The 27,235-nt window shown below is 43.8% G+C and overlaps 1 protein-coding gene across 1 annotated transcript; it reads right to left on the reverse strand.

The window, feature by feature from the left end:
* Positions 1-732: 732 nt before the first annotated feature.
* On the reverse strand, positions 733-26,240 carry LOC306739763 (dual specificity testis-specific protein kinase 1). Its single transcript, XM_079221813.1, has 9 exons — positions 26,230-26,240; positions 12,004-12,197; positions 11,357-11,478; positions 8,736-8,784; positions 8,206-8,355; positions 4,365-4,538; positions 4,005-4,088; positions 2,845-2,931; positions 733-2,043 (listed from the first exon to the last, which is right to left on the reverse strand). Exons 2-9 carry the CDS (start codon positions 12,181-12,183, stop codon positions 1,942-1,944), a joined length of 948 nt encoding a protein of 315 aa, XP_079077939.1. The 5' UTR covers positions 12,184-12,197; positions 26,230-26,240; the 3' UTR covers positions 733-1,941.
* Between the last annotated feature and the right edge of the window lie 995 nt (positions 26,241-27,235).

The raw sequence follows: 27,235 nt of genomic DNA on the forward strand, positions 1-27,235 counted from the left end.
AGAGGCAATATTAATTAACATAAATGAGAAAATACATTTTGTTTAGAATTTTGCTGATTCCTGTTTTCCTTGTCTTGCTTTCGACCCAGTTGTACACATCAAGCAGGATGTGACATCACTACAGTCACAATAGACTCAAACCAGTGCACTGTAATACTGAAGGCCAAACGATAGAAACAACCATATCATACTTGGTTAGGTTCATACAAGCTCGTAGGGTTATGAAGGAGTGGGTGACTTTGTAAAGTGTACTTATTAACGGTCTAGTAAACCTTACGGCCGCCGCCGGAAATGACGGCAATGTTATGGGGTTTATGTAATTATATAAACTTAACGGTAAGTTTGATTTTTTCTTTTTGGCTAAAACTCTTCCCACAGAACTTTACTGTATTTCAGCAATTTAAATGAAGTTAATTAACGTTTCTGGAGATCCTTTAGGAAACGTCACTTGACTTATATTTTTATTTCCTTGTCCGATAATGGGCGCCGCGGGGCTAAGAAGGTTAAATGCTGATCATGTATACTTGAATACAAATTTAAATCCCTAATCATGCCAGAAACAAAGTTACATGTTTACAATAGTTTACTGTGAAAGAAGCTGAAAAACACGTGTGGACAATATTCTTCTGAGTCCTTTTATTTATTATCTTTATTATCGTTTTATTGTTCACTTAACCACACGAAGGAGGGAAGTCTCACAACAAAGGACACACAGGTACTATGACATGGTACTGAAACTTAGATTTTATTGAAGGAGATTAAATTAACATGGTTCCATTAGTGTTTAATGGCAGAATGTGGAAAGTGAAACAGCGACTTCTAAATGCAGATGAATATTTATACACTCTGAGAAGATGAAATACCTTAAATTACACTCTAGGTTATATATTTATGTTTGTTTTCTCATTGGTGAGTTTTATTTATGTCTGTATTAGCCTACTGGATGTCTGTGTTTCAATGTTGTTGTTTTTAATATGTTTTCACTGTTTTATCATATTTATTTAAACCTCAAATTTAACTCAAATTGTGGAATCCATTCAATAAGTAAGAAACCAAATGGGGCTTTTTGGAAAAAAGTTAATTTTGCATTGCAGCTGCCTGAAAAAAAATAACCCACAGAGACAACAAGAAGCATAACATAGTAAACAAGCGGTCAACTTTAAAGGAACATGGACCCTTTAAATCCCAAGAGAGGTGGCAGAAAGTAATAAGCAAATATTTACACGCACATGATCAGTAACAATGACAACATGTGACCAAACCAGAAGAAGAGGTGAGGACATTCCTTTACCACTTGTTTATATGATTTCATTGTTGAGACGTGTGTGGCTCTTTAATAACTCAAAGATGTATAGTGATTACTTTGTTCCTGAAAAACTGATATGTTTCAGGTTGGTTTTCATATAACTGCAATTATACTGAATAATAATAACAGGATTATATATAATAAATAACTTGAGATGAGAGCATGAAATGTGAACTCGACATTTCTATTTCTATTCAACTCCTCCGAGTCTCCAAGACAAGGTTAAACCTCTCCATGTCGTATGTGAAGCCATGTTTACTGCCGCGGTTGTTTGTTTGTTTGAGAGCAGAGAAGAGAGGAAGAAAACAGGTGGAGGGATTAGATCATCATCGTTGGTGACAAACAAACCTGAACACAGAAGGAAGAGAGGCTTGAGGTGGAGTGAGACACAAGAAGGTAATACTGTACATTCCATCCTAGTCATCTGGACACAAGAAACTTCCCACTTCCCTCCCAAAGAAGAAACATGTCATCTGCAGCGCCTCCGTGAAGACGAGTGGCTGCAGCAGAGGAGAGGAGAGCGGGGCCCCAGAGGGCCTCGGGGCCAAGTCCAGCCAAGTCCACCAAATACTCCCGGACACTCGGCGGCCTGCCTGCGGACGGGCGGAAGGGTTTCTGTTCCCCAGGCGCACGACTCAGCTCGCGGTCGCGTCGGACGCCGGCGGCTCCAGACTCTCGCCGACCTCCTCCAACTCGTCCAGCAGCTCCGTGAACGCCGGCCGCCTGAAGGACTCCACCTGATGGAGGACAGGGTTAGACTGGTGTGTGTGTGTGTGTGTGTGTGTGTGTGTGTGTGTGTGTGTGTGTGTGTGTGTGTGTGTGTGTGTGAGGGGTCGCTCGGGCTGCTGGAGAAATTATATTATCATATAAACGTTGAATGAGGATACGCTGCATTATGTCATCTGGACTATCTGATGCGTGCCAGTTTCGCTGATTTAGATTTTAAAATATGTATTTATTAATGTTCAAATATACATATATACATACATATGTATGTTGAGAGCACAAAACAAAGAAATTAAAATGGCCAATACAGCTGGTTCTGATAGATACACATACATATATATATATGCTGTACATATATACACACATACTGTATATATATGTACACACATACAGTATATACATAATATGTATGTATATATGTGTGTGTATATATTATATACATAAATACATAAATGGATAAATATATATATATATATATATATATATATATATATATACATACAGACATATATACACATATATGCATAAACATACAGTATACTGTATATACATATTTATACATACTTCATTTACAGTATATATATATATTAATATAGACATATTTGTTGTCTCTCTCATCTCCTACTAAACAACTTGTGAGAACAACAACAGTGCAGGGACAGAAACCTTGTAATTCACTGATGAAAGATCAACCACATGTCTGTACATTAGTACTTCATGTTTGTAGTTCTGTCTTCCAACATGAATACAGTCTCGTACCGTTGGCTTCAGGCTTCCTGCTGCTGCGCTGTGTTTGGTCACACTCTACCTACCATGCAGCAGCTGGCGGCCAGCTCCAGGAGCCGCTGAGGACAGCCGTCCACCAGCTGCCTGAAGGTGCTCACGTCCAGCCCGTAGTCCTGCAAGACATCAGCACATCTCAAGACGAGGTCACCTCACTGTGTCTTCGATGAGTCATGACAACGCATTCACATGCTGTTTGTGTTGCTCGTGCACAAAACATGAGGCAAGGCTCATCAGCGTTTTTAGCTCATTACTTTAAATGAAAAACTGCTGGTCTGTGATCAAATATTCAGAACTCAAGGTTCACTTACTCATGTTTTTCCCAGAGCTTTCGATCGTAACATCAGAGAATGTAACTTTTAAAACAAACCCCCCACGTACTCAGCCTCTTTGGTCACGCTGTCATGTGTCTAAGCCTCACACCCCGGCTCGTTCGCTCCGCTCGGCTTCTGCCAATCGGCTTGTAGCTCCGTCACTGCGAGCTAAACACTCAACAAAGTCACGACTGTTTGTGTCCTGGCTCCTCAAAGGTGGAATAGCTCATTCCACCATTGACATCAGGACAGCAGGAAGTCTCTACATTTTCCATCGCAAACTAAAAACACATATTTTTCGACCACACCTTGAATAAAGAAGGTAGCACCGTAGTAGCACCTTAGTAGCACTTAGATGGTACTTACTGATAGCACTTTGTAGTTTACATGTACTTTGTACTTTATTGAAATTGGACTTTCTTGATTCTTGTTGTTCTGAGTTTGTACTCATGGTGGATTTGCACTTATTGTAAGTCGCTTTAGATAAAAGCGTCAGCTAAATGTAATGTAGGTAATGTGACCAAAGGTCTGGACCTGACTGTAACTCATGAGTTCCATCCATTTTAGAAGGCCATGGCTTTTGGTTGAAGACGTGAGTATTTTATCACAGATCGTAAAAAAAGAGTCTAAGCCGTTTTCCTCAATGTTGCATCACGATATTGTTTAGGTCTTGAACTGCAAATCATGTTCGCCCCCGTGAGGTCTGTGACACGGAGATGGGGTTTTGCTTGTGTCGCCAATATATTATACTGAAATCCTTGAATTCTTCACACACAAAACAATTAATTGAATACTACCCAGGCAGCCTTAGTCAGCTAAATACACGGCGCACCATTTATATGAATCATAATGTGCCAATGCGAGGTCACTGCTACCTGCGTCCTGGGGAGGATCTCTGGGTCGGCAGGGATCCGGGCCAGGATCTCACAGAGCACGATGCCGAAGGAGAAGACATCCACCTGCAACAAGTACAGACCATGTGGTGACTGAACAAATGGGTTGCTTTGAAAATCAGCAAAGATACACGTATAGAGAAAAATATGACTAATAAGACATGTAGCACAATGTAGTGACTATACCACTAACAGTTCATAACCCTTCGATCAAAAAGGTCCATTGGCTGCTTCGCTTCGTCTGATGTTTGGGATTGTTTGGAAATTATAAAAAAGTATTTGCCCCTGTTTTCTGACATCTAATAAACCACATAAGCGTGTGTGTGTGTGTGTGTGTGTTACCTTGCGGTCGTACGGCTCCCCTCGGAGCATCTCGGGGGCCATCCAGAAGGCCGAGCCCACCAGTGACAGCTTCCTGCCGGGGTCTTTGACCGGCAGCTCCACCACTTCCCTGGCCAGGCCGAAGTCCGTGACCAGCGCCTCCCGACCCCGAGACGTCACCCGGATCAGACAGTTCTGCACGCACACAGACGGGAGAGGAGAACAGATCAGTGATGCAACGGCACTGTCATGTGTTGCCACCAGAGGGCGGTGTGGGGGTTGATGTCTGCCAGAGCTGGCGGCATCAGCGGTTCATCTTTAGTCCGTGTGGTCGTCAACAGGCTTGATCTTTGAAAGGGCCTCTGTGGCTTTGTGACCATGTGTTGCCTGGACAGTGGACTTCCAGCCGCTCTGTAGCTTCTCCTCTTATCAGCCGGCTCAATGGAATCTGTTCCAGGGCACTAAATAATTCACCCAGACCTCATGTGGAGGACTCCGTGTGCTCCTGTACAGGGTACATATATTTATACATCATATCTCACAATGGTTGCCAAAGCCCCCCTTTTTTACATTATTAGTATTCTTTTTTGTAGCAATCACACACACAAAAACACTCTACAAAACACACTGCCCGGCCCTTTCTCTAATACACCCCCACACTGAATTAAAATAAAAAACAAAAAAAGATTTTGTTCATAATGTGGACGAAGATGAAGCGTGGGTCAAGGGCTTGAGAGCGCTGGAGGTGTGATGAGAGCAGACGGTGGGAGCTGTGGTTGCGTAACAAACGGTGGGTGGCCCCCTGAGTGTGTGTATAACGTTTGTGTGGGATGTCGATGCGTGTGCATCACTCTCATTACTATAGAAAGGGGGCACGAAATAAAGGTCTTTTGTGCGTCTGCACGTACATAAGTCTTAAAGGCTCTCGGTGTGGAAGCTTCTGGCTCTCTTTGCACCAGAAAGCCTTTTTCCATCCAGTAGCCGGTCATTACGAGCCGCTCCTGGTGGAAAAAATAACTTCCCAGTCCCACACTTGGACTCTAAATTTAGACCTGGCCCTCTCTGCCAGGGAGCGCAACAGTTTGGGGGAACAGAAATGCGCATTAGCAGGTACGGAGAGAAAAGGGCGCTAATTAAAAAAGGGGCCTCAACTTTTCCAGGAGCTTAAACTCTGATTCGAGTTAACGTGCAGAGTTACTGAGGCATGCTCACAACGGCTGCATTGTTTGGGTTTTCTGAGGGGGGTTGTTGTAATTTGCCTTTTGGACGTCCTAAAGTGTCGGGGCCAGAGGCTTCACATGTCCAGCTGCTAAAGTCCATGGTTGTTTAAATCATGGACTTCTTTTAAAGTTTTCCCAACGTTTAGAATCTGCCGTGGTCTTTAAAATAATTCTGGAGGGGCCCAGTGTTTGATTGATAACTTTATGTTATGTTTTCACTCAAGGTCATGACGAGATCAGTGAGGGCTCATGAGCAAGGAGTCAATTACATCGTCAGCTACTAAAATTCATTTTTATTTCACACAGCCGCCATAGTTAATATGATTCATATTCAGGGCGGGAAACTATACCCTCAGGATGGGAAAGTGGCCCAGCAGGAAGTAGCTAGCAATCACGCTCTACATGTGGTTCAAAAAACAACTTATGCATCTTCAGCCTAGAACCTATTCTCTATTGTTTTGTGTCTACGTGACTGAAGGGGACAAACAGTATTGATGGAGAAGTTCAGACAGGCTCAGTGCCGTTATGGAAACAACAGAGAAATGAAACGTTTAGCTTGATCCAGTTTCATTGAACCTCCATTAAAGCAGAGCAAAGAGCTGCGTGAAACCAAAGTCACATGCCATGTACGTGTACACACACATGGCCAATAAAGCTGATTCTGAATCTAATTCTGAACGACACTGAGATGTATTTTCCAGTTTGATTGACAGATGGTTCACCCAATCACCAAGTAGTTTTTGAAAGTGCCTGCATTTTTCCAAACAGTTTCCAAAGCTTCTCCGATGGTTCTGTGTTACCAAGCATCTGGTGGGTCAGGCTCACATGGGTCATAAGGGCCAAGGTTAAAACCACTGAATGTACCATTAACATCTCAGTGTTTGAACTCTGTGTCGGCCTTCACTAACTGCTCTAGTTGAGTGACTTTGCTCCCCAGCTCGGCGCTACCTCCAGCAGGATAATTCATTCAGTCATCAGCGTTCACCACGGGCCGGCCTGATGGACGGATCAATCCCGTCTCTGGAGCCAGAGCGTGACGCAAATCAACTTTGGCCTCCGTGTCGATTAAGTGAATGGGTACAGGGCCAAATGAGTCGCCTCGGGGTGACGTGCCCCCACCCCTGTTCTCACACCAATCCACCAAGTGATGTGTGCAGCGGCAGCGCTTTAGCTAGCAACCGTCTATTAGCATGACAATAGAGCGACCGTCATGTTGCCGCGGCTCTTTGCGTTGCTGCCTGTTTCTGCTGTGGAGCCTGGCAACCGGAAGAGACAGACAGCACCTACGCAGAGCGCACACACACACACACACACACACACACACACACACACACACACACACACACACACACACACACTCAGGCGTACCCACGCATAAGAATGTGGTTCAGGATCTGAAATCACTGCATGATTGTTGCAGTTAATACGAAAGTCAGTCGAATGTGTTTTACTCTATTGTAATGAAAAATACATACTGAATATAGACGAGGAATAGGTGAAAACAAAGGATTTTAAATTGTTTATAATCGTCTTTGTCAGTTTATTACAGATGCGTTGAGACAGTTTTTTTTTTTAATGGCTGACTGTCATATGAGGTGTTCCTCACTTTACTCATTTCACTATTTCACTGCCGTTGTGTAAACTCTGGCACTCATTTGGTTTTTCTTTTGGGACAAGGCCAAAGCATTTGGTGGGTAAACAAACCATAAATCTAAACCATGGTCATCAGGTCTTTCAACTCCTCCTCGTCCCTCATCAAAGGTCCATGAAGCTCCGTTACTGTGTTTTGGGGGTGGCCTCCTTCAGAGTTAGAATCTCCAGCCAGAATCCATAATATCCCAAAGTGCATTGCACTATAGTGGGACCTCACACCAATATAGAACAGGAACATTTTGACTTGTCAAAGTAACGTTTAGGAAGGCTCCATTCCATCCAAGTGTTTGACTTGACGGCTAAATGGAATCCAGCCGTCATTGATTTGTTCAGGTACACCTGTGCTTTTTCCTACGGCGACAAAATGTCTGTGAAAAGTCCTGAGAGGTGCAGGATCTCCAGTGTCGACCCCTGGCCCTCGTCACCTCGCTGCCTCTTCAATGTTTAATGCTTCGACAGCAGGAGGCTGCTTTCACCGCCTGTGTGTTGCGTTGCTAGGTGAATTTTACCAGCTGGTTCAGCTCAAAGACAAATCGCTTCCCTTTTTTTCCCCTACCTTTTCTATTCTTAAATTGGAAGTATTTTTATTTGTTTAAAAATGATGCTATGTGTCTTCCTTAAAAGATGGATTCACAGGTGATTAATGCCATGAGAAGACACATTACATGACACATGTTTTTGGGAGACTTGTTAAGCCTTCATTAGACAGGTAACTAGGTGAGAAAGAGACATCGATGGTTACCTGTCGACCCCTTATCCTCTCAGCCACGGGTTTGATTGTTCACATTACAGAACAGTACATGTTTGAGTGAGTCATCTCTTGGAATTACACACTTAGAAGTTCTCTGTCCTCGAGTTCTTGACGTCTCACCAGTGGTCTTTTAAGCTGCTGAGCGATGGCGTTTAAGTATCAACTACCGCCCCGTGAGGTCTGTGTGGTGGTGGTTGAGGGATGAGGTGAAACTTGAATGGTCCCCACAGGGTCTCACCTTGGAGTTGAGGTCTCGGTGGTAAATGTTCTTGTAGTGCAGATAGATCATTCCCCTGCTGATGTCACAGGCCAGGTCCACCTTCTCTCTCCAGCACAGGGGAACGTCTTTCCTGACCAGAAGCTCCTCCAGACAGCCACCGTTCACATACTGACACACGACACACACCCGGTTACACACCGGGTTACACACACACCGGGTTACACACACCCGGTTACACACTGGGTTACGCAGACTGCTGCCACGTGAATCCATAGCGAGCAGTGAAATCGTGATGTCACGCATTTGTTTAATTCCATACACTAGTATGAATATGATACAGGTTATATGAGTGTATAATTTCCTATGTACACAGTCTGTCATTACTCTGAAGCAATAAACCCTGGGTAGACAATAAACGCTCACCATTTCTTTACCACCATCACTCCCTATCAGTGTATCTGCTGTGTTTTTCCACACTCAGAACAAAGCCAGCCGTCGAGCATGACTCACAAGGTGCAACGGTAAAACAAATACGGCGTGGGACTCACCTCTAGGATCGGATAGAGTTTGTCTTCTTTGACACAGATTCCCAGATATCTAGAGAGAGAAAGAGGAAATGTGTTGTATTACTTGTTCAGTAACATTCTATCTATCATGCTAGCTTTGTCAATGAGAGTGTGTAGCAGCACCGCAAACAGTGAATCCTAAGAAAGATCGTAAGGCTGTCACAAAGATGAAAACGCAGATCGCGATTTTTTTACAAATTAGCAGCCATAAAAATATTTAATAATGTTTAATATTTATGATATTTGTCATGTTGACAACAAATCCCATAAAAAAGACGAAACCCTACAGGCCATGAAGGTAATAAAGGAACAAGTCAACAGTGTGATCGATGGGTTTTTAACGATAAGATAACATTCACGAAGATAGTGAGATAATAATACTTGTTAGTTTGATTCATTTCATCATCAGGCATAACCAATCTAAGAATTATAATGTGATGAGGAGGATTATCATTGAAATTTGCTTTTGGGTTTTGCCACAAGAACATCAGCAAGAACAGCAATTTGGTTATTTTAGTTATTTTAAGAAAATCTATATACAAAAACATATATATAAAAACATGTATATATAACATGGAAGTATAGATATAAAATATTTATACAAACAATATACAGCTACAACCCTCAGGCTCAATGATTTAGTTTGTATTGCATCTTATGACACTGTCTTCACAACCATGATTCAGCAACACAGAGAGACAAATGTCTTACATCCATCCACAAAAGTGTCGGGTTAGAACTAATAAAATGCACCCAAAAGGGTGAGTGAGAATATATGAGGTATTTTGCTTTGTTTAAAAACTACTGAAGGTTTGCAAACATATTCATTAGTAACATGCAGACATGTTGGCACCTGATCGCAGTTCATTATCAAAGCTCATATTCAGAAGAACAATATCCCGTCGGCTCCTGGGAACAATGCACACACACACTTAGTGCTTGGTTTCAGCCCACGCAGGGTGAGTGTGTGTGTGCGTGTGTGTGAATGTGTGTGTGTGTGTGTGTGTGTGTGTGTGTGTGTGTGTATTGACAATATGGGCACTGCTTTCCCCACAGCCAGATAAGCTGCACTCTGATAACCTTGCTGCTGTCACCTTGCTAAATGGCTAAAATAAGATTGCTTGGGCAAACATTATATCCGCCTGGGTTCACACACCTTATGTAACTGTGGAGCTGACAGGGCCGGTGTTAAAGAGCACCAAGGTCTCATTATATCTGTGTCCACTGCAGCCTCAGCGCGGCTGTGCTACGTACAGCAAGCAACGCGGCACGGGAAGTTTATGGTGATGACGTTTCTTAACCCTTGTGTTGTCTTGGGGTCAAAATGACCCGTGAACGAGTGTATATGTATGTCTGTTGAACACGAGGATGTTCTGATAATGAATTGCATACACGATGGAATCGCTTGACCACATTGTAAGGCGAGCGGGTGAATCATAGTGATGAATTTCTCTGCAGAGCGTTTTGATCGCCAGCCTCGTTCAATGTAACCCCCGTTAGATCCATGTGTATCTCCTGAGTTGTCATTCCCTTCACCTATCACATACACCGTTACATATATACTACTCCCCTGCGTTCCCTGCTCCGGTGCCAGATTGTGTTCGTTTCTACATAGTGTGTTGAAAGACCAGCGCTCTACCGCCCAAGAGCCGTGACATTAACTTTGTTTCAAATGCAAATATGTTCTGAGATCTCCACGGTACGCTGAGTACCCAGCGCCAAACACCAGGCAGACAGAGTTAGCAGCGATCTCCTGAAACATTGTGAAACATTTCGCAGCTAAACAGACAGATATTTCCCTCGTGGATTGGTGGAGAATAAAGCGGAGCTAAAAGGGAGAGACTGGACCAGGTGGACACAAACAAATCCAAGTAGTAAATTATATACATTACAAGCAGACAGCTGTGAGTTCACAAACAATCGCCATGGTCGTTGTTTACGTTCGTCATCATGATGTTGGGGGGCGGAGCTTTGGAGGGAGGCCCGTCAGCATTACCGACTTGAAGACTTTCTTGCCAGATTTAGCGACTATTGTGATGTGTGGAGCTACCATTGTTAATAAAACAGGTGTCAACACTGGGCTGGTTTTAGGCCGTGTCTTTGAAAGAAATCTAGTGCACTCTTGCTGGTTTCCCAAAAGTTTCAACTACTTATCATGTTTATTCTTTAGTGTGTTTTGTGTTATATTTTCCGACCATTGATTTGAGTAAATAAGCCAAAATGTAAACAAACAAATCGTAAAGCAAACTACTAGTATGTCCCTTACAGAGATGTATAAAGGCAGGTTAAACTCATTGACATATTTACTGTGTGGGCTGTTGTGGATTTGGAGTTGTTTACAGCAATGATCAATGTAAGAGTATACCATCGTGTACCATAACTAGTTAGTGTACTAAAGTTAAGCAAATACATTTCAAAGGTATTCACATTATACTCTGTGGTTGCCATAAATACTGCTACAAAGCTTCAGACTGGGGGGGCGGAAAAAGAGAGTGTTATGTGTGGGAGAGTGTCGAACCGGAGAAGAGAAACTGCAGCTTCTTTTGCTTTAGTAGAATTTTACCCGTTAGACAAAGCACAACAGGGACATGGTGGACTGTTACCTGACGATGTTGGGGTGGGAGAGTTTCTGCAGCAGGCTGATCTCCCGCACGATGCTGTCTTGGTCCACGTCGTTTTTGTAGATCTTCACCACCGTCACCTTGCGACTGGTGCTGTGCATCACCTGAAGGAGATTGGCGTCCGTTAGCGGCAGAAACAGTGTTACAGATGTTAGTGGATATACAGCGGAGGCGGTGAGACAGCAGCACCATTCTGAATGTGTGGACAGGAAATCAAGAACCAATGTGTTTTCTTTGTGGATTAAATTTGAACATCCGTCCAAAATCCGAGAGAGAAATCTGTCTTTCTCGATCTCATTCGATTGCATCTCTCGCCCATCCTGTGGCCTCTTTCTAGCTCATTTCATCAGGGACGAAGCCTTAATGCATGCACATAAACAGCTTGCCCTGCGGCTCCACTCCAGCACCGGTGGTGTCACATTAGGAGTTACATAAGGATCATCTGAGGATGAGCGCCCCCACGGTCTCCAAAGCCGGTGGGCCAATCACGGAATGTCAAAAATGTCCCAATTAGTGGCTGGAACAAAGCAAGCTCTGTTGGCATCTCACATGTAGGCCGGCAACAAGGCAACAAGGAAGCAAGGAAACAAGGCAACAAGGCAACCCGGGCGAGAGGACGGAGGGAATACCTTGTAGACTTTGGAGAAGAATCCACTCCCGATCAGCTCGGCGGTGAAGTTCTCCCAGAACTCCAGCTTGCGGACGGCAGTGCGGAGCTTCTGCCAGCGGTCCACCTGGTAGTACTTGTCCGAGGACTCTCCGTACAGGGTGGGACTGGTGGGCTCCGGGGACACGTCCACATCACACATCCTGGAGATGTCCGCTGGGAAGGTAGAGACGAATAGACACAGGTTAGCAGTTACCAGTTGTTACAAAACCTGGAGCGTTTAGGCACATGTGAACTCAACAATCGCATTCCGACACCGGACAAAACAAGAAGGCTGATTTCTAGAGATGGTGGTCTCGAATTGCTATCCGAAACAACCAGGACTATAAATATAACCTAATCAAGTTTACCTGATGCACCATCTGAAAAACAATGCATACAAGTGTGTGGCGGTAGGCACCAACCAGAGCCCATCTCCGGCGGCGAAGTCTTGAGGCGGTTCTACTGAAATCCAATAGGGCATTGTTGTCTAGTCACAGTGCAGACAACAATGCCCTCGTTGGAGCCGAATACTTTGTTCATTTAATGAACACTGCTAAACTAATCACATAAAGCCAATGAAAACAATTAGCAATACAAACCTTTGGTGCTTCATAATTAAGAATAAAACAAAGAAAGAAAGAGAAACGGTTTGAGGCTAATCTTCTGGCTAACATTTCTGACCAATAAGAGACCAACAGCTTGCTCGGGCATGATATTTGTCCACAAGTTTTTAAAGTTGAACATTTTGCTAATGAGACTTTGGGCTAGTAACTGGCGTTGTGACTTTATTTGTGATTTAAACTACCATTCCAACAAAGGAAAATAACTACATGTTTGACTTTAGGTTATTATTTGTTAGAGAAGCCTAAAGTCTACAATGTTATGGAAAATGGAAAAAGCCTATAAGAATAGTTAACCATCCAAGATATCCCTCTTACCACGTACTCTTAAAACCATGTTATATCTTCTTCTAGTATAATTAACTCACCAATATCTAAGATTATTTCACTGCGCACTGCAGCTAAACTGATCACACCGACACAAAAGACTGTGTGACGACCAAAGGGGCAATGCATGTGTTTAACAGCATGAAAGCGACCATGGATGAAAGAGGACCAATTTCACTCTCCTACTTATTAGCTGCATGGATGAGGGAGAGCGCCTACACTTTACAGAGTGAAACAAAGACGGTGAATAATGAGCGGCTTTAAATAGAGGCAGGACTGACAGAAAACAAGGTTGGACAGTGAACTCAGACATGATCCAGTGCGGTCAAGAGAAGGTATCATCTCCTTTCTGACGAGAGCTTACCAGAACACACACTGTGTGTCAATATTCCATTCTATAATGAAAGAAACCGATATTCAAGTATATGTGTCGTGAGCTTGTATTCAATTATCTCTTTTTGTGCAACAGTTCCTCATTATTTCTCTTTACAATACATGTTGAAAAGACTGTGGTTTGGTTCAGGCTGGTCTCATCCAGCATGCAAAACAATACCTACTAAAAAGTAGGTAGTATTGTAGATATCCCACATACATTCTGTAGGTTATCCATGTAATCTTTAACGAGAACATATAAAGGCTCCTAGGCCTTTTCAACCCCAGCCAATTTGGTATGGATGGATCCAACAAACAGCCATGTTCCAGTGAAGCGAGAAGTCAATGTTTATTTTTTTTTTTGGTGGTGGTTATTTTAATCCAAACGACAATCTTTTCCTAAACCTAACCAAATAGTTGTGTTGCCTTAACCTAACTGAGTTTCCAGGCGAGACGGAAGTTTATTTTGAAAAGACCGTATGCATGTACTGAGCAGAAATTGAGTGTCGCAGTCCTGCGAAGGAATACGCAAGTAACATGTCTGTTACTTCAAAATAAATACGCAGTTAAGGAAGGTAAAATGAGTCACAGTGGGCTTGGGACACAACCAGCGGTCTCCTGAGTGAACGTCTTGTGTTTGTTTGACCAATACATCCCCCTGACCTCCTACCAGAAGACTTTCTCACTTTTTATTCTACATCAGGTCAACTGACCATCTGATATCGCCACAGATGTGTTTACATTGGAGTTAGTTAAGCCTGCTGTGCCTCGTGCATATTGTTGACAGGGATTCCCCAAGTCACTGCAGGGAGACCGCTCCACTGCTCTCTATTCCCCAAAACAAGGGGTAGTCCTGACCTAATTTCAGCCACGGAGGAGTGCTGTGACAACACTGAAGGTCAGAGTTGGTTTTGCCTTGGCATCGAGCTCTCTCGCCGCTACAGTGACGCCGGTGGAAAGCACGGACTGACACGCCAACACAATCAGCAGGGTTTTTATGTCAATCAAGCCAGGGGGGAATCAGACTTGTCTATTCATTCTGCTCTTTTGTTCATTTCGCTTCAGCCTAAAGAGAGAACCGCGTTTATTGCAGCCCTGTCATCTAGCTGTCACTCTCTCTATCTGCTTGCTGCTGTCTCAATCCTTCATCCTTCTCTTTCTCAAAAGTATTTTTAAAGCTGTAGTTCCCAAACTGCTTTTTGTCACCACTTTGGAAGCTGAAACGCCACGTCCCCCAAACGTGTGAAATGCATTCTCATCAGCCGCTAACAACATCTGGTGAAGCTGCAACAAATTTCAAACATTGTATGTGCAAACAGTTTGCACATCCAGCAGAAAAGCAAGATTAGTTTTAATTGGAGACGTGTCTCCGGCTACCTGATCAATCTAGGTCCAATATTCACTCGCCTATGAGCTCCGTTTTCTCTATTTATATATTTAGCTCTTTAGCTGCTAAATGCTCCACTGTGGATACTAGCTAGTGACTAGTTGTCTGTTCGCCGTATGGGTAGTAATCAGATATACATAATATGTTACATCTCATTGAATGATGCTTCCTGCAATAATGTCTCCATGTTGCAGAAGTTTTCACACATTCTGCAGTTTGTTTCTTTCCAGTTTCCTCCATTTCTCTACCCACATTCCTTTTCCCACGTTGTCTGCTTTTCTCTCTCTCTCTCTCTCTCTCTCTCTCTCTCTCTCTCTCTCTCTCTCTCTCTCTCCTCATCCACAGTTAGCTCCATCCAAACCAGCACACTGGAGCCATAATGGCCACAGGCTGTAGAAAAACATGGATATCTCATCTGTTATGTCATCCTGAGCATTTTGGAACATTTTGAAGCCGGCAGTTTGGGTTTACCGCGTGTCATGGTCTTCTTTTAGACAACACAATAAGAATGTGGTCGCACATTTCAGCAGCTCCATACTGTCGGTATTCAAAGCGGCATGTACCTTCAGCGATGATTCACTTGGCGCTGTGTTGACGGCTCTGACTCAGAGACTTCTCGCGCACGAGCCAAGTCGTGATTCTTCAGCAGCTCTGTTCTTTTTTTTCCCGACATGGGAAGGTTACACAAGCAGCTGCGAGGAAATGTGTCCGTCCACGGCAGAGGGCCATTATCACAACCCGCTGTGAGTTTGACCCGGCCTGACCACACACACCGCCAACAGGGTATCAGGGCCGGCCATCGCCACGCTGACGTCCTCCCGGCTGATAGGGAATGCTGCTCATGAAGGTCTCACAGTAAAACTCTTTTTACCCCCCCCTCCTCCCCCCTCTGTCAACAAGAAAGAGATCAGACTGGGGTGTGATGTTAGGCGTTTGTGTTGTGTCTCTTTATACTCTTGCATCAATGATTGTCACTTCCCAAAAGTAATCCAAGTAACAGCGAGTCAATCTGCTTTTTTCCCTATTTCGACACCAAATAGGTACTCATGTACAATCTGACATTTCACTCACAGAATGATGGGTAATTTCCAGGAGCATGACATCTTGCTAACATGAAATGCATGCCAACAAAGTCTAGAAATGACATATTCAGGGTGCGGGTTACAGCGTCTCTCTGAGCCCCGGTGACTTCAGGCGTAAAGTATGTGCGATGTGGGCAACCGGGCCACAGCAGAGCAACAATCTGCCTTCACACAGCCCTCCAGTCACAGATGTGTTTGGCTGCAGCGTCGTGCATTAAAGTTGAGCCCTTAAACTCAGCCTGAGCCAAGCCACGCTAGCTGTTTATCGCTTTATGGATTTTCCAAAGCGAGGTGACGCTCATCTCATAGCGGCAGCGCTGCCTCCGCGTGCAAGGCTTTCTGGAGGCAGAGACCAGACCACGCATAGCTGCGGCTCTGCCACCGCCGTCCAGTCATGATGAGTTTGCCGTGTTTGCACTGTTGCAGAACCCGAGCAACATGTTTACACATCAGGGCACAGAGGATTCAGTGCTCCTTTTAGTAATATACTTTACAAGTTAGAACACTGTCCCTCTGCAAGCAAACATATAAAACCCAAGGAAAAACATGCAAATTTAGCATTCCATACTGGCTTCTAGATATAAATTAGGGGTCCACCAGCACTTTTTTAAAACTGATTGTTGATATTTGCCACATGGGAAAAGAGGAAGCCTCCAGTGAGCGTGTCAAACATGAGATATGGCTTTAGTGGCAACAGAGACCACAGACCCCGACGCTGAAGCTTGGAGGTCTTCCCTTGGAACGGTCGCTCGTCACTCAGGAACTGAAACATTATTCAACATTTCCACTGCCCTCATTCGCCATCTTCATTTGCCGTGCTTGAACTCAAGTTACAATGTTTTGTTAGCCACACAAGCTAACTCGTCTTGTTTTACTTTCTGTCTCTTTACACTCAAATCAGAGTCAAACCAAACCAATAGGATCAATTGGAGAATGAAGAGTTCACCGTTTTTATTGTTTTGACTGCACACAATGTGGAGTTGTGAGGATGGAAACAGAAAGCTGCTCTGTGGTCGCGGCTGTAATGCGCTCTGCTCTGCGGTACGCCGCCTGATACCACGGGGAAGTGGGAATGTGGTCACTGGTGCCTCTCCAACCCCAAGCTCCAGGGAAGAAGACGCCACATCAGTGATCTCTGAGAAGTGATGCGTTTAAGGGATGGTGGAGGTCCGTGGGAGTTAAGGGGTAGTACAGGAAGAGGGTTATGTGTTTTTCCTTTTTGTTGTAGGGAGGATAGTGTTATTTAGGGAGACAAATATCTTTTCAACTTTCCCCTCATCCTTAATTTGAGATTTAGAAAAGATCTAATAATTACATAAAAAAGATGGATTTTGTGTGTAATCTTGGACTTCTCTAGCTCTGGAATCTGTGCTTGGAGGTTGTGCCAATTCCACTTATGTACATTTAATAACTGTTCTTTGAGCAGCTCTTAGTTTAAAGTAATAATAGTCGACAGCCAAGCTAGCGGCTCTATGGCGACGATTTTTCTACCTAGTTATTAAATCCGCTTATGACTGTATATTACGGTTTAGTTTTTTATGATGGACAGCCCCTGTAATGGGGCCACTTTGAAAGGTGCTTATAAATAAACCATTATCGTTATTAATACTTTTACGGTTTATGCTGATAAATGCTAACGTCAACGTTTATCAGGTAGGCTTGACCATAATCACCATCTAATTATGGTGTAGAAGCATGCTAACATTATCTAATTAGTCCAAGGTACAGCAGAGGCCGATGGGAAAGTCATGAGTTGGGCAGGTATTTGGCCGTAAACCAAAGTCTTGGACAAATGGAAATGTTGACCTTAACTCGAAATCACAAATTTGAACATCCTCATGCTGAGGCAAAGTCATGAAATGTTTGATCTCGGTGGATGTTGAGATATTCCACTAGACTGTGGATATAAGTCTGCCATTGGCTGCATATCCCACACGGCATTCCCATTCTATCTGCTACTATCATTATTATAAGTAGTATTAGTCACATTACTATTATAATGATTGGTATCATTACTGCTGTTATAATCATCATTATTCTACTATATCCACCGCTTCTGTTAGCATTGTAGTCGTAGTTTTCCCATCATTATTCTGCCTACTACTCATTATATGAATAATTTCTGTCATATTCATGTAATGTGCTGTAACTCTGTTACGTTATTCATTCTGGTCACATAACATCTATTGCTTCTGTCCATCCTGATAGAGGATCCTCCTCTGTTGCTCTCTTGAAGGTTTCTTCCCTTTTTTCTCCCAGTTGAATATTTTTGGGGGAGTTTTTTCTGAACCAATGTGAGGTCCAGAGGATGTTTTATGTGTTCAGATTGAAAATTTGTAATTTTGGGCAATACATCCATCCATCCATCCATTATCAGCCGCTTATCCGGGGTCGGGTCGCGGTAGCAGCAGGTTCAGCAGGCCGACCCAGGCTTCCCTCTCACCCGCAACACTTTCCAGCTCATTCTGGGGGACCCCGAGGCGTTCCAAGGCCAGCCGGGAGATATAATCCCTCCAGCGTGTCCTCGGTCTTCCCCGGGGTCTCCTACCAGTTGGACGTGCCTGGAAAACCTCTAATGGGAGGCGTCCAGGAGGCATCCTGACTAGATGCCCGAACCACCTCAGCTGACTCCTTTCGACACGAAGGAGCAGCGACTCGACTCCAAGCTCCCTCCTGATGTCCGAGCTCCTTACCCTATCTCTAAGGGTGAGCCCGGCCACCCTGCGGAGGAAGCTCATTTCGGCCGCTTGTATTCGAGATCTCGTTCTTTCGGTCACGACCCAGAGTTCGTGACCATAGGTGAGGGTTGGAACATAGACCGACCAGTAAATGGAGAGCTTCGCCTTCCGGCTCAGCTCCCCCTTCACCAGGACGGACCGGTACAGCGCCTGTTTTATTGCTGCAGCCGCACCGATCCGTCTGTCGATCTCCCGCTCCACCTTACCCTCACTCGTGAACAAGACCCCGAGATACTTGAACTCCTTCGCTTGGGGTAGGCAGTTTGTCCCCACCTGGAGGGAGCAATCCACCGGTTTCCGGCAGAGCACCATGGCCTCAGATTTGGAGGCGCTAACTCTCATCCCTGCCGCTTCACACTCGGCTGCAAAACGCCCCAGTGAATGCTGGAGGTCACAATCCGAGGAGGCAAACAGGACCACATCATCCGCGAACAGCAGAGAGGCGATCCCGAGACTCCCGAACCGGATCCTCTCCGCCCCCTGGCTGCGCCTAGATATCCTGTCCATGAAAGTCACGAACAGGACCGGTGATAAAGGGCAGCCCTGGCGGAGGCCAACACCCACCGGGAACGTGTCTGACTTACTACCGAGGATACGAACACAGCTCCTACTGCAGGCGTACAAAGACCGGATAGCCCGTGCCAACGGGTCCGGCACCCCATACTCCCGCAGCACCCCCCACAAAAACCCCCGAGGGACCCGGTCGAAAGCCTTCTCCAAGTCCACAAAGCACATGTAGACTGGTTGGGCAAACTCCCAGGACCCCTCCAGTAGTCTTGCAAGGGTAAAGAGCTGGTCCACTGTTCCACGACCGGGACGGAATCCGCACTGCTCGTCTTGAATCTGAGGTTCGACAAGCGGTCGGAGCCTCCCTTCCAGCACCCTGGCATAAGCTTTTAAATAAGCTTTAAGCTTTTCCTTTTCATTTTGGGCAATACAAAATAAATTAAATTGAATAGGTCCAGAGAAACAACCCATACAGCTTATTGATAAGACATGTTAGTAGGAGTGCTCCGCTAAGACCAGCTGGCTCTTAACCCTTCGAGGTCTTCGAGCGCGCGCACGCGCTATACCATACTGCCGTTTTGAAAATATTCACTCAATCACGATAATTCTGCACAGAAATATGGTTCCATGTCTCCAAGATTTAGTTAAACTTCAGCTTCCTCTGCCTTTTGTCCGCGAGATCATATGAGATTCACACAGCAAGATAGAGCATTCTACACACCCAGACGTGTCATATGATGCAAACACAGCTTCACCGGAGAGAGAGAAAAAGAGCAGGCAGGCTGAGCGAAGCTATACTGGAGAACGGCGCAGCTTCAACCATAAATAGAGCCTGAAGGAGTCGATCCCTGAGATGAACAGGACAACGCCACGCAAAGGGATCCATTGGAAGATGGGTAAGTGCATTTACTGAACTTTGCAATAGCATATTTACGTTAGTAATGGGACCTGTAGCCAGATAGAGCTGCTGCTAACACGAAGCTAGCGGGTAGCGAGCTAACGATCGCTAACAATCGCTAACGGGGTTATACATGTCTACAGGCTGACTATAAGACTGAACGGTGGGTGCTCAAATATTGTCACGATCCCCGTTAACTTTCTTTCAGTGAACGTAGTACGCTTAGTAGTGTTATAGCTCTGTTAATCGTTACTGCCGTAGTGTTTACCTCACGTTAGCTCCTAACACGGAGCGAGCGAGCTAACGATCGCTAATGTGGTTATATATGGCTACAGGTCGGATAAAAAACTGAACGATGGGTGTTCAAATATTGTCACGACCCCTGTTACTTTCGTTCAGTGAACGTTGTACGCTTAGTAGTGTGGGATCTCTGTTATGTGTTTGTGAGACTGAAATGACCATGTTGTTAGGTTAGCTGCGCGCTAACCGGAAGCAGCGGTGCAGTAGCTAAATGGGTCTGAGACTGAACGGGGCATAATCAAATATTGTCACTATCCTGTTACTTTCTTTCAGTGAACTTATACTAACTATTAGTAATGTATTTTACAGAGAGGATTTGCAGCTGCCAGGGTCCAGAGGACAACATGCAGCATCGCTTTAGCAGCCTCCAGTCCGTCTCTGCCAAATCATCACTGCAGGCCACAACGCCAGCCACAGCTCATCACCTCACCATATAATAATTAATTTAGATTTTAGATTTATTTACATGTTTCTACCATTTTTGTATTCATATATTTCACTGCTTAATGCTGCTTAATTTCAAGCACCAAAACAGTTCGACCTCCTGAGTAAAGCTATGTTTTCACAAGAGATATGAAGATACATTTTTCAGCTTTAGAGTAATATTTCTCTTTACACTTTTGCCTAATGACAATGGTGCCTCATTATATAGAGAGCTGAGATTGTTCTGCAATTTTAGATGTAAAACACATGGGTATCTATCATATGCAAGTGACTTTAAAAAGTGAAGAAATTATGTAAAATCAAGAAAATGACCCATGACTCCAAAGGGTTAAAGTCCCACTGACTTTGGTCATCAAAGACATGGTACGTCCAACAGCATATGCTCAGATGCTTCCTACAGCTGTTGCATCACCAATCACTAAACATCTAAAGCCCTCACTAATGTTGACGGGAGTTAAATGAATTGCTCATGAACTGAAATTGAATTAGGGAATAACTCAAAAGGCATATTAGTTCAGGACTGCCTCGAGCGTTATTGCGCGACTGAACAAATATGTGTGAGATTCTTCACTCTGTAGTTCTTCTGTGAAGAAAAACACTGTTTTGAGAACAACATGTCACTTGTAGAGACGGAAGAGTGGGCTGGAAAAAACTGTGTTGGATGTCATGCAAAATGTGGAAAACAGCACAATGTATCTCTGTCCCTATTCTACTCCCCCCCCCCCCCAAACGTCACCACCACACTGAACTCAGCCAGTGTTTGAGCCTCACTGTTTGTCAAGTTCATGCCATGGAGGAAAAATGTGGCCGCGGAACAAAAAGATGGCCGACTTGCATTCCTGAACGCAGCACTCGAGGCTCGCCAAAGTCAACATCCAATGGCGGGCAGCGCAGTAGCTGTGATACTGGTGGTAGCAGAGCCGGGCATCATCCTGGGCCCACTGCCGTTTGGGTTTTGCGTGATGTCAAAAAATGAATCGCTCAAAAGGCAAAAAAGTGAGAGATGCTCTTTCCGTGAAAACAAATGCAACAAGTTTACAATTAATCTGCAAACAATAGGTTTGAAAATGCCCAAAGACCCTGTTTAATAATAAACATCTTTTCATCTGAAGTGAAAAAGTGTGGACGGCTTCCCAAATATAGTGCTGAACTATTCCTTTAAAGCAGTGATTCTCAACTGGCGGACTCGTTTCCAGTGGGTCGCAGGCCTTTGCCTGGGCAAAAAAAAAGAATATATATATATATATATATATTATTTTTTTCATCCTGCGGTTTCATTTTGAAGGGACATTTTTTTGCCGGCTCTGGTTTCAACTTGTTTTGCACTTGTCCCTCCATGTTTTCAGCAGCGTGTGGTTAAGTCAAACCATCCTTTTGAATTAAACTTTTTGTTAATTTTTTTTTTTAATTTGTGGACAAGCTGCTCCTCAAGACAGTGACTTTTTCCATAGTAAAGTGTTTGTCATAGATTCAGTGAGTGCGTATTCTCAGTTAAAGTTAGTTAATTTCAGTATTTTTGAAACTACTTCTTAGTTGTTGGACTTTTTAGTTTGTGCATGAAAGTTGTTTAGTCTGTTTAAGAATGGCTGAAGATTCTGAATGGTTATATATGTTGTAATACCTCGTGTCCTGAAGATGCACTTTTGGGGTTTTTAATTCAAATGCAGCTAATTGAGTGTAAAAGGGAATAGTTCTCTCTCTAGCGTCGCCACCAGCTGCTCGTTTGGGTTTATCATTAAAGTTGTTGTTGTGTTGGAATACATATCCTGTACTCTCTCAGGTTCAAACTGCACCATCTTTTCATTCAATACATCTGAGAAGTTGAGAATGTTCCTGGATTTGGGTCGCGGCTCGTCATTCAGTGTGATGGTGGGTCCCGGAGCCAGACCAGCTGAGAACCACTGCTTTAAAGCAAGCGCAGAAGTGTGTTTGATGAGTAAATGAGAGGGCGCTGCCCCGCAGAGCACGCTGTCAACCGCCCCGCCATTACGGTCAGGGTGCTGCGCCCGCAGAGGGTCACTCCCAAACTCCTCATGGGAAACAACAGATCACAACCGACGTCACAGAGATGCCGAGACGTGAAGCTCTGATCGTCTAAGCGCGGAGATAACCCCAGGGTCCGGGCTGAGAGGGATCGGTGCGACGCCTCCAGCCAGGGAAGGAATACCCCGTCCAATCCATTTCATTACATTTAGCTGACGCGTTTATCCAAAGCGACTTAGTGCGCATCAAACGCAGGGAGAAGGAGCTCGACCCGTCCCTGCATCCACCCACTGCTCGCACAACAACAACAACAGCAACAGTCTGCACATGAATCCAAGCGCCTGTCCTTGGTGAGCGGAGGTGGACGACACAGATCGCACAGCAGGAGCTGTTTTCACTCGGCCTGCTGCGACACAGCCGGTGCAAACGGGAGGCATGGAAGTCTGTCAATTATTATGCTGCTGCTCAAGACAATGTGAACAACCAAACAATTATATAGCCTGATCGGTTTGATATGATTTAGTATTATATATATACTTTTAATGTACTCAAGCCTGAGGGTTTTTCCTCCATATATATGCATTCTCCAGGGTTGTTTTTGTGCACAAGCGGCAAAAACTAACATGGTTTGGATGTATTCATGGACAGCTGGTTCTCCGTACGGAGTCCCAGATGCAGGTCTGGGATCAATTCAGGCTCGCTCCTTCTTGTGCTTCTGCTGTGGCTGTTTTTCTAAATCAAACACGAAGTGTGTGCTGCACACGTTGTGTTCGTCACATGCACATCGCCGTGCCATTTAGTGAGCCTGAAGGAGAGTTAGCATGTCCCCAATGTGCGTACGTCAACTGAAGCCGAAGAAGTACCAGGATGTTCTACTGCAGCATGCTGGCTGCATGCTGTTTCTGGATATCCTGACCCACAATCCTTTGCACAGCAGATATATGAGCAAGAGGGTAAAGGTTCAAGGTATGATATGTGAAGTATGCAACAGGATCCCTGACCTGCAGCCAGGATCCCCGCTGCTGCCTCATACCTGTTCTGTTTGGCTGTTATGAAGACATAACTCTGTTATTCACATCCCGCCTCACAGCAGCTTTTTATTCGTGGAATGTCTCTGTTGTTGGCTAGCAGACCAGAGTTACAACACAACGTCAGTGGAGCGCGAGAGAGCTCTCCTCCCATGTGGGCGGGACTTAATTGTGCTCGGTCGCTATGGAAACATTATAAGATAAAAACGGTGTTATTATAAGACAAAGCTTGACATAAAGGTGTCCTTTTAAAAAAAACTGACATGATATTAAATAATTCCCTTAGAATAAAAAAAGTAATGTAAGTGGCACGTTTAATATTATTAAAATGTATGATGAAATAGGCTTTCAAAATAACGACTCGAGTTTTAATAATTTACTCACAAATTGTTGGTTCATTGACTCCATTTTGTCATAAAAATGTGATTGCAGAATCAATAACTTCTTTTAAGTCACTTCTTAAAACCCAGTTTTATAGAATTGCTTTTAAGTGATGTCGTCCTTTTATGTCATTTTATGATCTATTATGCAGTTTTTTTGTTCCCCTGGTTTTCTTTGTATATTTTATTCATTTGTTTGTTTTCTACTCCATTTGCTCTTTTTGGTTATTTGTTTGGTTTTGTTGTATTCATTGCCTTTATGGTCCTTTTTGTTTACCAGTATTTAAGTTATGTATAACTATGCTTTGCTTCTCTGTAGAGCACTTTGTAAACTTTGTTTTTAAAGGTGCTATATAAATAAAGTTATTATTATTATTGATTTAATAGTAAAACCCTCTGGGTCACATGTATGTACTGATGCTATGAAACACATGCTCTGCACACGTGGAGGAGGAAGCGCGTGACGTGGTGATCAGGTAACAGCAGAGCTTTCTGCTCCGGAGCGATGCAGCGCTGCTCACGAGCGAGCGACCACCGGCTGCAGGGCCGTGAAGAGGGGCCACATGCAGGGCTGCAACTAACGATTATTTTAATAATCGATTAATCGTTTGATTATTTTTTCGATGAATCGGATAAAAAATCAAAAAAGCATTGATTTCCAACCCTTTATTCAAAAACAGAAGTGACAGTACAAAACATGTTCAGAAAGCACAAACAGGTTGCTCCTTGAACATCCCTGAGCTGTTAATTAAATCAAATAAATTATAACGGACTAACACTAAAAACATACACATGTATGCTTTACATCTGCCAAATGTGAGCCCTTTTTACTGTAATTGATCCTTCCAGAGGCTGCATTTACATACCCTGCGTTATCAATATGTATGAAACACTGGGACAGAGGGAAGCTGTACTGCTCCATATAGAGCGTCCTCTTCCTTAAACTCTTTCATTTTGGGTCTCTTATGACCACGACGTCACGTTGTTGGCTAAGCCCAACTACGTGATTTCTACATTCTACTTTGAGTAAAAAAAAAAAAAAAACCTGCAGCCAGATCCTCCGGTGTGCCGGTTTAACGTTAACGAGTGACAGCGTGAGCTGAACCAGACCGGGGGGTGACGGCATGTTTCATCACGTTACGTTTTTTTACAAGCAAGACTGAACTGTAACGGAACATAACGTAACTTTAACGACAATACACAACCCAAACACGTTAGCTAACGCGATAGCAATCTGACTAGCTTCCATTAATAACAAGTTTGAGGGAAATGAAGACGCTGTAGACATCTTAACGCTGATTGGCCAAGACTCAACACGTCGCATCAAAGATGTTCTATTTTGAGAAGATCACAACCTCAGCTTTTCTCCGTGTCTTACTCCAATCTCAGAAACGCTGGCAGCCAGTTGCTCTGCTCTTAACCGATAATCGATTTTTATTGATTTCATCGATTCGTTGTTGTCGATTTTTATTGATTTTATCGATTCGTTGTTGCAGCCCTAGCCTCATGCAACGGAAGCCAAGCGCGGCGCTGCTCAGATCCCGGGGCCAGAAGGGCCGATGGAGCCGAGTCTCCTCAGCTCAGAGTCCCGTGACTCGTTCACCTGCTCACTTCAGAGCGAGTAGAAGGACACACGGATACAAGTCTTCACCAAAAGCCCCTTCCTGTGGTCAGAACAGCGTCCTCTTCAGGCCCAGACAATTTAATGGCGAAAATTGCGAATGGTTTGCATTCAACTAAATACTGAATATCTCCTAAAAATATATAATATACAGAAAACCCTTGTGAATATAGATAATAAGATCATACATGTGTAAGTGGTATATTAGTTTATGAAAGTACACAGAAACAAAATATATATAAAAAAAGATATATGTTTTATTATATCGTAACTATAGTAGTGAATGTAATATATACCATACATCTATATGTTAGGAGTATATAAGCAAAGTTTGGGTTTGATTGAGTGAAGTTAAGTATTTGTAATAATTATTTTAGTTCAGGATTTTCGAGCGATCGTGTCTAACTCGGCCAACAGTGAAAGTTCCCACTCCCTGCGTGGTCCCTGAACGGTCTTTGCAAACAGTACGAAGAAGAGGTGATACACAATGAAAAGATACGTGAATCTCTCAATACTTACTCCATTGATTTAATAAGCTATTCATATGCATCTTGTGGACGGTGGGACAAACGCAGCAGTCACTGCAGACACTGAGGAGGAACCACACACATGCAACAGGACATGAGCCAAAAGCACACACACATACACACACACACACACACACACACACACACACACACACGTGTACAGGTGTACGGGCTGCAGGCGGCCACGTTGATAACATGCAGACTGATGAAAACAAAAGATTTCTAATGAGTCACAGATGAAAGTGTTTCCTGGTGACACACTGAGTATATTCTGAGGTTTCTACCATCAAAGACACACAAATCTACAAACTGTTGCTGTTTTAAAATAAACAAAGCACATTACAAATAACCCTAAAGCAGTGGTCCCAACCAATGAGGGGTTTTCCTCGTTAGAGGAAAACAATAAGCTGTTGATATCTATGAATATATTGATTAGTGCCGCTGGAGGGAAATGCATCATGGAAGAGTATATACAATGAAATATTAAAGGTTGTAATACTAGATCTGGACAAAGAAAACACAAAAACAAGATGTTCAACCAGGTGGCCGCTGTTCGCGTCCCGTGTGAGACCTTAGAGTCGATTATTATTATGATTTTAATTTCTGTCTGTAAGTTAAATAACTAAATAAACTGGATAAATGTTGTTCTTCTTTAGTTTAGAGCGTTAATCATGTGTCCTGAAGCTGCTAACGGAACCTCCAAAGCGTGGGCTAATCAGAGATGCACTTTAGTTGTACTGGAATGTTATTTTGCAGAAGACCGGGTTGACTTGTTCTGGCGACCCTTTGGGGGTCCCGATCCCTACGTTGGGAACCACTGCACTAATATTAACTTTGAACTTATTTAAAAACTTGTTGTACCTGGAGGTATTCCTGTAAATGGTTACGGGTTCTAGAAGAGAGAAGAGAACCCGCAGGTCTACTCACATGGACTCGGTCCCGCGTCGCTGTCGCCAAAAGAAAACTAAAACTATAAAACTAGAAAGATCAAAAGCTCA

Source organism: Taurulus bubalis (genome assembly GCF_910589615.1).
Source record: "Taurulus bubalis genome assembly, chromosome: 8".
Classification (NCBI taxonomy): domain Eukaryota; kingdom Metazoa; phylum Chordata; class Actinopteri; order Perciformes; family Cottidae; genus Taurulus; species Taurulus bubalis.

What these genes read in the sequence shown, in the direction of transcription:
- LOC306739763 (XM_079221813.1), bottom strand. Translation starts at nt 12,183, where the DNA reads ATGTGTGATGTGGACGTGTCCCCGGAGCCCACCAGTCCCACCCTGTAC. An exon ending in ACCGAGACCTCAACTCCAAG is followed by an intron (nt 4,539 to 8,205) that starts GTGAGACCCTGT and finishes GTGTGCGTGCAG; the next exon opens with AACTGTCTGATCCGGGTGAC. An exon ending in TGGCCGCCAGCTGCTGCATG is followed by an intron (nt 2,044 to 2,844) that starts GTAGGTAGAGTG and finishes GTCCTCCATCAG; the next exon opens with GTGGAGTCCTTCAGGCGGCC.